Consider the following 12,307-nt stretch of genomic DNA (forward strand, 5'->3'; position numbering starts at 1 on the left):
GTGGACATGGATTAGGATATGTTTATATGGACATTGTAATCATGAAGAACATAATTGCATAAAACATGTCTGTGGTGTATACTTAAAATTTTTGATACTAATTAGAATACAAATCTGCACATTTAAAAATTAAGGGTGAAAACAAATACTTACATAAATATAAGGACCAAATATGTAAATTCATCATTCTTATTGCAGATTAATCTTTTTCTCTTTAGTTTAAGATTAATTTTATATATTTTAGAATTATGTTAAAATTGCATGGACATAAGAACTAGACGGAAAAATGTGGACATGTACATAAATAGTCAAAAAAGTAAACAAAAAAGATGCGAACATGAACATAAAAATTCAAATACGTAAAAGTAGACATAAAGTGTCCATGTGTGTAGTTTTTTCTATTGTTATCATCCCATAAATGAAAGATGTGAACCAAAGTTTAACACTTCAACCATTCTTTAATAATATTAAAAGAAAAGAAAAATGTTGAACCATCGCTTCCATAGTTAAAAAAATATAGGAAAATTTGAAAAAAAAGAACAAATTAACTAAACTATTGTCCCATTAGTACAAAATCAATTTTCCCACTTTTTGACTTTCACTACCTTTTTGTTAATAAAAATTCATATCATTATATTTACAAAGCAAAATAAAAATTTTAAAAAATAAAACATGCAATAGTTAAGCATATGCATATATGAAAAATATTTTTGGATTCAAAAAAATGTTGGAATGTTAAGTTCAAAAATGGGATAAAAGAGTTAGATTGTCAGATCTACCATCTACTGAGATTTAGAAAATACAATCTAAGTAAGACACATTGATCTACCATCCGTAGAGTGCGTTATACACTGCGAACACAATGATGTACCAACGAAGAATGCATAATACACCAGAAACATATACATCTAATGTGGGAGAAAAAGAAATATACAGTTCCTTCTATGTTCTGTATTTTTGGTAGATCATAGGACATACTAAATATTATTATATCTGCCTTGAGAGAACATACATTCTACGATGTCTTCTTTTATCTATAAACACAGTATTTCCTATCTACGTGTTCATCTCTTTTCTAACATTGGTAGAATGTATGTTCTACAAGATTCTTAAACAAAATCCGAAAATTAAGGAAAAAACGGTTATGAAAATATTCCCTAAATCTATTAAATTTTTTTTTATTTCCTTTTTAAAATAATATTGCCTAAATGTAAGTCTTCATCGTTACCACGTTGATTTTGGATTTGCATCGTGGGGCTTCTTCTTTTCCTAGTTGGGGACTTCATCTTTTCCTAGTTTTTCCAAGCTTTTGTCTCCCTAACATAAGAAGATGCACATCTATCCGTTACCACATTGATTTTGGATTTTCATCGTGGAGCTTCTTCTTTTCCTAGTTGGGGGGCTTCATCTTTTCCTAGTTTTTCCAAGCTTTTGTCTCTCTAACATAAGAAGATGCACATCTATGCTTCTTCTGGTTTGTGGAAATCGTCCAAAAGAAGTGGATGAAGATTTCTTGTTGGTGAAGTAAAAGGAGGTAGATTACTTACTTTGGGCACAAGCAAAACCTTCGACAACCTAAGAGTTATGGTTTGTGAAGACTTTGGAATCGATGTAAACATGGTCAATATCGAGCTGAGTTACTTACCTTCTGATTTGGTCATTGGCATCGACTCAGCACCTGTTTTCATCACCAATGATCGGCAACTCAAAAATTTTCTTACCTATGTGAAGAACAAAGCTTCGACGCGGTTATGTGTGTGTATTCGATCTAAGGCCGAGACAAGCAATATCAAAGTCGATTTGAATTTGAATGAAGAAGCTACTGAGTCGCCTAACAGACATGAAGAGCCTATGTCGTTTGAAGTTCCAGAATAAGATGTTGAGTTGGATGAAAGTTATGATGATTGCAACCGTGAGAAAGATATGATCAATGGAAAGTCAGTTCGTTTTTCTCTCGTTGATGTTGTGAAGAAGGGTCAACATTTTACTACAAAAAACAATGGAAGTATGTGCAATGAAACATAATTTCGACTACAAGGTTGGCAAATCGGATAAAACAGTTTGGTACGTTTGTTGCGCGGATGATGATTGCGGCTGGCGTGTTCGCACAGAGGGATTAACATGTTCTTCATATTTTATCATCAAAAAGTATGTACCTGATCATTCATGTTCTCCATCATCAAGGAACCACTCAGTTCAGACAGCTTCATCAAAAACAGTTGGTAGTCTCATCACGCATAAGTACGAAAGTGTCAAGGAAGGGCCGAAACCTAATGATATCATCCAGTTTATGCGGAATGATCATGGAGTTGAGATATCCTACTCTTTAGCTTGGGATGCACGTGAGTATGCAATAAATGCTGTGAGAGGCATTCCAGAGAAGGGTTATGAAAAAATTCCCAAATACTTGCAAATGATGAAGGAAGCTAATCCAGGAACACACACATTTTATGAAACTGATAACGATGGGAGATTCAGATTCCTCTTCATCTCATATGGTCAGTCTATTCGCGGTTTTTATGCTGGCATTCGGAAAGTTATTCTTGTGCATGAGACTTTTTCGAAGAGCAAATACAAAGGAATATTACTGGTAGCTACTACTTTAGATGGTAACTCGAACCTATATCCTATTGCATTTGGAGTTGTCGACTCATAGAATGATCACTCGTGGGAATGGTTTATGAGACAACTTAATGTTGTCATTGCTGATGATCATAGTTTAGCTTTTGTGTCTGATAGGAACACCTCCATTGCAAAAGCTCTTGCGAAAGTGTATCCATATTCTCATCATGGAATTTGCATTCACCACTTGCTGAACAATGTTGTAACATATTTCAAGAGTAATGGTGTATCTGGTTTGGTTGCAAAGGCTTCTAAATCTTATCGAGTAGCTGACTTTAAGAAGATGTTCACTGCTATTTTTGGAATTAGTCCTGAAATTAGAACTATCTAATAGAAGCTGATGTGAGTAAGTGGGCTCGCTGTCAATTTTCGGGTTACATGTATTATGTTAGGACCACTAACCCTGCTGAATCGATAAATTCTGCTTTGCATTCGCCAAGAGAGTTTCCAGTTAGACCTTTGTTGGACAGCATAAGGGAAATGATGACTCATTGGTTTTTCAAGCGTAAAACTTTAAGTTTCAAATACACGCAGCCACTGACCATTGTGGTGGAGAAGAAGATTGACCGAAGGATTGAGAAGGGTAAGAAGTTTCAAGTTTCCCCAATTGGCGATGACAGGTTTTTGGTTCAAGGTGACACTTTTAAATGTTTGGTTGACTTGGTCAGATGCACATGTTCAAGGTGGCAAATTCGATTTGATGAAAATCCTATGCATGCACGCCATAAAAGCAGCTTTCAGTGTAGAAAAACAAGCGCACACACTTACTGACGACATGTATACCACTGCTTCATGGAGATCGGTCTATGAGGAAACCATAAATCCTACTACTGTTCCAGAAGATTCATAGATTGTCCCATCTCACGTTAAGCAAGCAAAAGTACTTCCTCCAGAGAGTAGAAGAGGTGCAGGTAAGAGAAAGAAATGCAAATACGAAACAGTTGAAGACAAGATCCGTTTGTTACAAGGAACTCAACGCTCTAAACGTCATAAATGCAATCGATGTGGTATTGTTGGGCACAATAGGTCAACATGTGATAGAGCAATATATGATTCAAGCCATTCTGTTTAGGCGAGTTATGTTTCAGAGTTGTTTCTAGTATTATCTGTGTTTCATCTCAAACTTATTTTTTTTCATGTTGAACTCAGTTTTATGTTTTTTTTGCTAAAATCCAGTATTTGCTTCGTTTTATACAAGTTATTTGATTATCAACAGAATGTTTTCTGTTAAAATCCCTTCTTCATATGCAAGTTATTTGATTATCAAAAGAAGTTAAAATATTAATCACGTTTCGAACACAAACATAAAATACTGAGCATGGATCCTAAACAACCTACATCTGCCAAATTCTTTTGCTTCATAATTTCTTCCTGCACTGTCTTGTTCAATGAACTTTTCAGATCCTCAATTTCTTTGGCCATTCTCGAGTGTTGTTCATCCATCCTTTGAATCTCGTCAAACAGAGCCTCATCGACCCACTTAAAAAGATGTTGTTCTTTCTTTCTCTAAATCGAAACATAAAAAGTCAATTGCGACTTAGAAGAATGAAAAGAAATTAGGGAAGTAATTATTTATCAGAATTACCTGTAAACCAATCTCACATCTGAAGAAACACCTAAATGGGTTTTCCTCTGTTTTTGAAACATAAGTGACAATCTCTTTCCCACACCAGCATCTGGAAGGAGTCCCTCCATTGTTAATCATGTTCGTTTTTTTGAAGAGTGAATGAAGGAGAGGAGAAATAAACGATGAGATAAATAGGGCTTCTCGCCATTGGTCTTATATAAGTTTATTTTTAGGGCAAATCATGGTTTTAATCAGGTCAAGTTTTAGGGTCAACTTGCATGTGTTTTGATATTACGATTTGTATTGATTATTAAGATTTGTAGTCTTGGTAGGTTTGATATCGTCTATGGATTAGTTTTGTTTCATTTAGGGTATAGTTAGAGGTTGATATCATGTGTGGCTTTGTTTAGTTTCATTTAGGGTCTAGTTTGTTATTGTGTATGATACCACAAATATTCAAATAAGACCAAAAACATAGAGAGAAATTAAACTAAAAAACAGAGTCGTTGTTAAACTAGAGATTCAAATACAATACTAAATAAGAGATTCAAATATAATGCTAGTCATAATGGTAATAGCCTCATAAAATTGTAACTACAGGATCTGTCGTGGTCTTCGGAGGAATAAACTGTGACATTCTCGAAATAATGATAGGATCATTAGCAGCTTCCCATAGGTCATAAGCAATCTTGAGGCGATCTTCACGAATGTTGTCGTCATTCACTAATGATAAGTCCATGCCTAGAAGATGGCATTAAATGTGCTTCAGCGCATATACTCCACAATCACTGCAAGTCTTGTTTAGGAAGGGCATTGGGGCGTAAGTGACATCATATGGCTTGACGATTAGTTTACTCTTCGAAGACTGCACAGCTTTGACAATTCTAGGGATGAGATGTGAAAATGGCTCCAAGTCCTTGTTGTGTTTCATTCCTCCACAGTCAAAGACCTCTATTAAACGAGTAACAAAGTTCACGCACATAGAGATCCAGTGGTTACCATGCACAAGAAGAGGCACATACATGCGACTGACATCAAGATCCCACATTAGTCATGTTTGTCCGTGTGCAGGAAGTTCACCAATTCCGTACTGGTGGAGCAATCCTTGCACCTTGAAACCTTTTCTGTCTTTCTTGAAATCTATGTAAGAATTCTTCATTTGATTACTGAATAAGCAGCTCATGAAGGCTACTTTGGATTGATTCCATCGTCCCAAAGAAGTCCTCTAGCGAAATAAGTACAACATAGCATCAATTTCCTGAAAGTAATGATACAAAATGAGTGAGTTGGCGTACAGAAAATAAGAACAGACTTATTTATAACTCACATCGTTCTGAAGCAACACTACATTACATGTGCTGCTAACTCACTTAAGTGTACACAGAAGGTCCAATTTTGAGGTGTCTGCGATACAAAACATAGTTAAAAGGTGGTCGACTTTAATACATTAAAGCACGCCAAAAAATTACTGTTTGGAAGTTGAACACCACTTCCTTAATTTGACCCATGAGTCCTCAGGGACAAAAACTAATGAATGATCTATGTCGTTCACCCGGTCCTCAGGTAAGTCTGTATCTTTGAGACTGAGTGTTTTGTAATCCGCAGGCTTAAATGATGATAAAGGAGTACTAATTTCTACTGCTTCTTCAAGCGAGCTTTTTTGTGAGGGATCGAAACCTCTAACATGTGATGCTTGAGAAAGGTTCCCCACGGCTTCTTGTAAATACTCTTGGGTCCCCATATCTTTATTTTTCGATGATTGTGACAAATTTTTCAAAAAATCCAACATATCATCAGTTTCAATATCCTGTTAATAACACCAAACATAATATTAATAGCTAAAACAGACAAGGACGGAAGAAAAGAGGCAAACCACAGAAAAAATTACATTACAATAGAGTCAATTAAACAAGTCATAGTCATCAGTTTGCTTCATATCAAACAACAAAATACATTACAATCCGATATTACAAGCAAAGACCAAAGACAGTACACAACAGTCAAGAGAAAATTAGAACACAAGCAATTTCGTCTGACATACTACAAAGCTTCATTATGTGGTTACCTTTCTTGGCCGAGGGCTACGACGAACCGTAGGAGGAACCCCAGTCTCAGTTGCCTTGCCTTTGCCTTTTTCCTTTGCTGCTGAAGGAGACAGACTCTATGATGTTTCTCGCCATTGGTCTTTCTCCATTGTTGCTGAAGGACACAGAATCTCAGAGGCTCTTTCTTTTCCCATTGTATCTGACGGACCCGGAATCTTAGACTCCACTTCCTTGAGTTGAGCCATCTCTTTGTCGAAATGCTTTTGGATGTCTTTCTGCACCACCTCCTTTAAAGAGGTGAATAATACTTCAATGAAAGTCTTCATCTGACCGGAGATACTACTGCTATGTTCAGCCACCCGTTGACAAACCAATTGTTTCTTTCGGGCCTCGACACCAGGATCATTTATCTTACGTTTGCCCCTTCTTGCAACAACAGCCGGTTCCTCTACATGTGATGGTTCCTCCACATGGGTTTCTGTGACATCTCCGACATCAACACCCTCTTCTGAATCAGACAGCTCCAAATTTTGAGGCAAATCCTGAACTTCCCATTCGAATTCTGACCAATCTTGTTTGGCATTGATCAGAGCAACAATACGTCCAACTCTTTCGTCATTCTTCTCATCTTCCCTGAAGAACTGATCACTATCAATCACATCCGAGTTCCTAGAAGCAGATAGAAAAGAGAACAACTCTCCCTGACAAGAACAAACCGAAACAGCAAACTTAATGATTTTGATGACTGAACAGATTATAAATAGAAGAAAGATAATTACCTTATCGAAGTGCGACTCCAGGCTACTGATATCTTCGTAAGACACTTTCCCACTTCCTTTCCAATCCGTACATCTCACTTTGGTAATGTTTTTGTTGAACTTTTGACCCACCATAGTACCAATGTCGGGGATTGCCTCCATAACCCATATCTGAAACGAAATGGAGAATCCATCCAACACGTAACTGTTCTTCAGATGTAGATCTTTGGTTGCTTTGCGTATTGAATCAATCAGCTCATCATATGCGTGAAGACTCCAAGGAAACATCCTCATCTTACCAAAATCCATCACCAAGCGGATGTATTCTAGAGGGATAGAAACTCTATCATCCTTAGCTATGAGGTATCCTTGGATTATACAGAGATACACTAGCCTCACCCTGTCCACATACGTCTACTTGTTACAGACTTCAAGATGCTCAGTCCTTATACTCAATAAGTTGATCTTCCTGTTCTGCTTCAACACCCTGCTCCAAAACAACTTATCATCCTCCCAATCTTCAAAGTCTACGTCAGGTTCATCCTTGAACTTGAGTCCAGTCACAGCATAAAATTCTTGCTGTGAAAACCTAAGAGGCCTCCTTGCAAATACAAACCACAGCTCGGGAAGCTTGGAAACCTTGAGCTGCTTGCATATGAAGCTGTGAATAATCTTCCCTGAGTACATGAGCTTGTTCTCTAGGATTGCCAAAATCGGACCGAAGACCGTGTCTTGCAAAACTTCATCATACTCATCCTTGAGAACACTTCTCACCATATCCAATGTCCTATGCCTACATGTATTGTTAATCTTATCAATCTGGGTCTCAGCTCCTTCTTCAAGAATGCGTTTTGAAAACTGGTAAGCTATTCCTATAAAACACGAAATCAAAAACATCAACTTGTTAGCGAATCTGCAGACATGGCAAAGAAACAGAGTCAAAGCTACCCGACTATACCTGATTGACTCACTTCCAAACGCTTACGAGAGACATAAAGATACTCAAAATTAAGATGTTTTGTTTAAATTCATAAAACTCACAATCAACTCAACCCAAAACTACAATCAAAACCGTAAACATGAATCGATTTACTTTTTAAAAATTCAATCCCCACCAAAATAAAATTCAACCTTAAGACTGGTTATTGTCTGAAAATGCACTCGTAGAACTCTTACATTATCATCGGAACTTATCATTGTCTAAGCTCAAACAATGGACGTTCACAATTTGAGTTTCTAAGCCATTCAATAATTTATTAATACATGCATATCAACAAAATCACTAAACCAAATCAAATAAAAAAGGGGATCTCAAAACCTAACCTTTAATTTTGGGAAAAGAGGAACCGAGATGAAAATAAAACACCTACTTGTTTTTAATCAGTGATGAAAGCTTCGTCCGCCTCTTGCCAACGCTCATTAACGCTGTCGGATAAAACAAATTCAATTAGGGTTCATAGAGAAAACAAAGTTGGAGAAAAGAAACGTCTTAGAAACAGAAAATACCACAAAGGAAGGAGGAAGGAGGAAAGTAAGATGGCACGACAACTAAGAGTTCACCGCTGAACCAAGACGCGCCGGACGGAACACGTTGATGGCAAACACGGGAATCGCCTTTCTCGACCTTCGACGGAGAGATGTTGGAGACGATTGAGTTTTGATTTTTTTAACTTTATTTACATTTACTATATCATATTATAACTCAATTTGAAAATTACTTATATTTTTACTTTCTAACCTTTATAATTATAAATCGAAATACGAGGACAAAACTGGTTTTTACTTTTCAATAGTACAAAAGGGACAAAAATTAGTAAAAGCATTCTAAGGAGACAATATTATGTTAATTTGTTCTTTTTTTTCCAAATTTCCCAAAAAAATATGCATGAGACTTTTTTAACGGTAACATTCTAACTTATGTAGATAGGCCTTGAATGTATGGTGCGGGATGAATAAAACGCACTGCGTGATTAATTTTGTTACCATTCAACCTAAATTTTGTTTGATAATTTTTATAATTAAAAATGATAAATTAAGAAAAAGGGAGGGGCGGGACAGAGGTGTGCTGAACTGCATGTGCAGTTGAGAACTGAGAAGATACGCAGCAAGTGTGGTCCAAGATATACTATTCACAAAATTTTATTTTTATTATTTTTAGTTGTTTAAAATAAAAGAACACAATTTAAACCAATAATTGTTTTACGGTGTCGTTAAGAGATTATATTATTAAAAAAATATTTTTATTGTATACATTTATTTACTATATCATTATATTATCTTTACTTATATACTTAATTTTATTTTGTCTACATAATTATAAATATATTCACTCAATTATATCAGTACTATTTTTCGGTTCGGTTCCGATTTGATTTTTTCGTTTCTTCAGCTCTAGAAATTTAAGATATGTGTGAATATTAACAAAGTTTGGTTCGTTTTCGGTTTGGTTATTTTGATTTTCGGTTCGGCTAAGATAACAAAATTGGAAACCAACTTATATCCGAAGTTATTCAGTTCTGTTTTTTTTGTTAATTTGGATTAAAAAGTAAAAATAAAATAAAGTTTTCAGATAAAATACCAGATTTGTTTTTCAGATTTTGATTAAAACTCGAATAATTCAAATAATTTAAAATATTATGGATAAAAATTAAAAAGTATTATAGTAATTCAATTTTTAAGTATTTTGAATTATAAATAATATTTTATCTTTTCCCCGCACTTTTTAGTTTATAATCATCATTCAAACATTCGTCGTGTGTGAACCAAAATTCACACTGTCGATTTCTGTTTAAATAAGGAAAGTAGGAGAACCCTATCTGCTAATAGCACACGCTAAGCAATCAGAACACGAGGTAACAACGATAAAGTATATGAAATCGTAAAAAGAGAGCAAAATTAGTTTTATTCCAAATTCGCGTATGAGCGTTACAACAAGGTAGAAGCTTCGGCTATGAGAGCTGTCGGCGAGATTCCTAGTTCGAACAACCGAAGACTGCAAAACCTAGTGGAGTCGCAGCTCGAAATACCAAAAACGGAAAGTTGCCTAATTGCTCTAAGTGATAAGTTTGCTCTGAAAATTCTCCCCCTATGCCTCTCGCCTAAGACTCCTTATATACTCGCTCCTAGGTCGGTTTACGCCTTTCCTCTTCAACCATTAAGCCGTCATAGCATAAAAATGGAGATATTCTATTTTTTCCGATCTTCGTAATTATCTTCAAAATTTTGTATTTATCCGCGGAAACTTAACATTTATCTTTCCTTGCGAACCAAGCGTAAACCGTCATGCGGATTACGAGCTGTTGGTTAAGAAATCGTAAGTTGGGCCTCGAGTCATGTCTTAGGTTCCTTTGGGCCGTCTTCTGACTCGAAACGTTTATTACGGTTTTTTTGATAAAGAACGAACTTTCCGCGGTTTTTACCGCAAAGTTTGATTGATTACTTAGAATGGCGGAAAACATGAAATGAGTTCGCTACGGTCTTCGGGAGATAGCATCGTAGGGTAGACGAGAATGCATGGACTAGTGTCGTATTGACGTTTCGGAAGAGCTCGGTTGCTACGTAGCGACCAAGCGTTCTTTTTGGTCGCTACGTAGCGACTGAGCGGGACAGACGCTCGGTCGCTACGTAGCGACTGAGCGGGACTGACGCTCGGTCGCTACGTAGTGACCGAGCTTGGCTCGAGCTCGGTCGCTGCGAAGCGTCTGAATAGCGTGCATGTGTGGTAGTTGCGTAATGACCGAGCTTGGTTTGTCCGTGTTCTGATCGTCATACTCGAACCCATCCGTAGCCGGTTTTGGTATGTTTCCGACGGCTTATGTTTGATCCAAATAGAATTCGAATGAAGCTTTATCTCGAGAACATACGTTGTGACGTTCTCTTGGCCGAGCATTATTTGTTGCGGAAAGACATACTTGTATTTTGTGGAGATTTGGACGTTAACTTCGTCGTAACCGTTTTTCGAACCCAACATTTACTTTTCGTAAAAAAGTTCATGCCGATTTTTACGGACTTTCAGACATTGATTCTGTCGTGCCCGATGTTGACCCCAACAGTTAGCCCCCCAGCTCGTTAGAACCATGAGCTTATAGCGTGAGGTTCTAGCGAGTGGCTTGGCAAGTTAGGCAAGTTAGGGGAGTTAGGCGGAACTAATGGTCGAAAAAGTCAGTGGTAAGTGGTCTTCTCGCTCTTCTAAAAGTAGAACGCGGTAAGATTGGGGCTATGCCTTATGATGGCTGCCTACGTACCCTTGTTGAAGGGATCAAGCCTTTCGTAGTTCGTCTTGGAGTTTAGGTTCTTATGACTTGTTTTCCAGCGAGCCCTTTACGGTCTAGTTTTAATGTAGAGGTTATCAGGTGTGTTGCGGCCGATGGCATTTTATATGGGTGTAGAAGGAAGACTACGAGTTGTCATCTCGTAATCTAATTCTGTGTGAACTGCAATATCCGTGATCTGTTTCGAGAGTTTTCCGCAGTGTGTAAACCTGCGGGATTTCTGAAGACGCTCGAATATTGGCAAAGAGACAACTTTTGGGATCTCGTATCAAGGTTTTTGATACTATGCCTAGAGATGTTAGAGACCAGTGCGCTGGGTTTAGGGCAAGACCTAGGTTTACTCCTGGTTTTAGAGGGTGCGATGACTAATTCGACTTACGTATCCCATTTCAGTTTTATCCTGATTCCATACCGATTTAAAGTCCGCGATAGGTTCTCGGCTTATACGACTTGTATGGTTGGAACCGAGCATCTCTCCAAGGACAATTTTTAGGCCTCCTGGAAGTGCTGACCAAAAACTTTTGGTTTCTTTTATAGCGCTATTATCCTTGTGTGGATGTACGAGAGTTATCTCCACGAGATGGCTAAATCTGTTTAGGACGTTAAGAGTTTGTTGTGATCAGCAACAAACTTAATGGTAAAAAATACCGTTTCGAGTCTTCGCGAAGGATATGTTTTGAGAAGATGTTAGTGCGTATGACTGTCTGGTCTTCCAAGAAGATGTTTTTATCGAGGAAGGAAATTTTATCGAAGATTGAATCTTCGGGCGTCTGCGACGTCTCGCGATGCTGAAGATTTGTTATTCTTTCGTATGCCGCGTTTCGTGCTTGAAATATTCGCGGGCTTGAAGATGTTTCACGATGTTGCAAGGGTTTAGTCTTAGCCCTGCATTTGAGAAACATTCTAGTTTGACTACGGATGTCTGCAGCCAAAATTGTTGTTCTAGTTTGGATGCTAATAATTTGATTTGCGATCGAGGAATTAGGAGTGAGGTGTTACGTAAATTTGTCCATGGGAAGAAGCGTTTTCCTTCATAGTGCTTTG

At 37.3% G+C, this 12,307-nt stretch overlaps 2 protein-coding genes across 2 annotated transcripts in view; one reads left to right on the forward strand and one right to left on the reverse strand.

Moving 5' to 3' along the window:
• The first annotated feature begins 1,999 nt into the window (after nucleotides 1–1,999).
• Nucleotides 2,000–3,472, forward strand: LOC106292292. The gene is made up of 4 exons (XM_013727894.1): nucleotides 2,000–2,609; nucleotides 2,724–2,907; nucleotides 3,015–3,205; nucleotides 3,291–3,472. Exons 1-4 carry the CDS (start codon nucleotides 2,000–2,002, stop codon nucleotides 3,470–3,472), a joined length of 1,167 nt encoding a protein of 388 aa, XP_013583348.1.
• Nucleotides 3,473–6,350: 2,878 nt separating this feature from the next.
• Nucleotides 6,351–12,307, reverse strand: part of LOC106292293 — a 15,470-nt gene continuing 9,513 nt past the window's right edge. The window contains exons 2-4 of the mRNA XM_013727895.1: nucleotides 7,445–7,864; nucleotides 7,014–7,360; nucleotides 6,351–6,935 (exon numbers count right to left, since the gene is read on the reverse strand). Coding sequence (XP_013583349.1) covers nucleotides 6,351–6,935; nucleotides 7,014–7,360; nucleotides 7,445–7,864 — 1,352 coding nt within the window. The remainder of the gene's footprint in view (nucleotides 6,936–7,013; nucleotides 7,361–7,444; nucleotides 7,865–12,307) is intronic.

Source organism: Brassica oleracea, chromosome C5, assembly GCF_000695525.1.
Source record: "Brassica oleracea var. oleracea cultivar TO1000 chromosome C5, BOL, whole genome shotgun sequence".
In the NCBI taxonomy this organism is placed as follows: Eukaryota; Viridiplantae; Streptophyta; class Magnoliopsida; order Brassicales; family Brassicaceae; genus Brassica; species Brassica oleracea.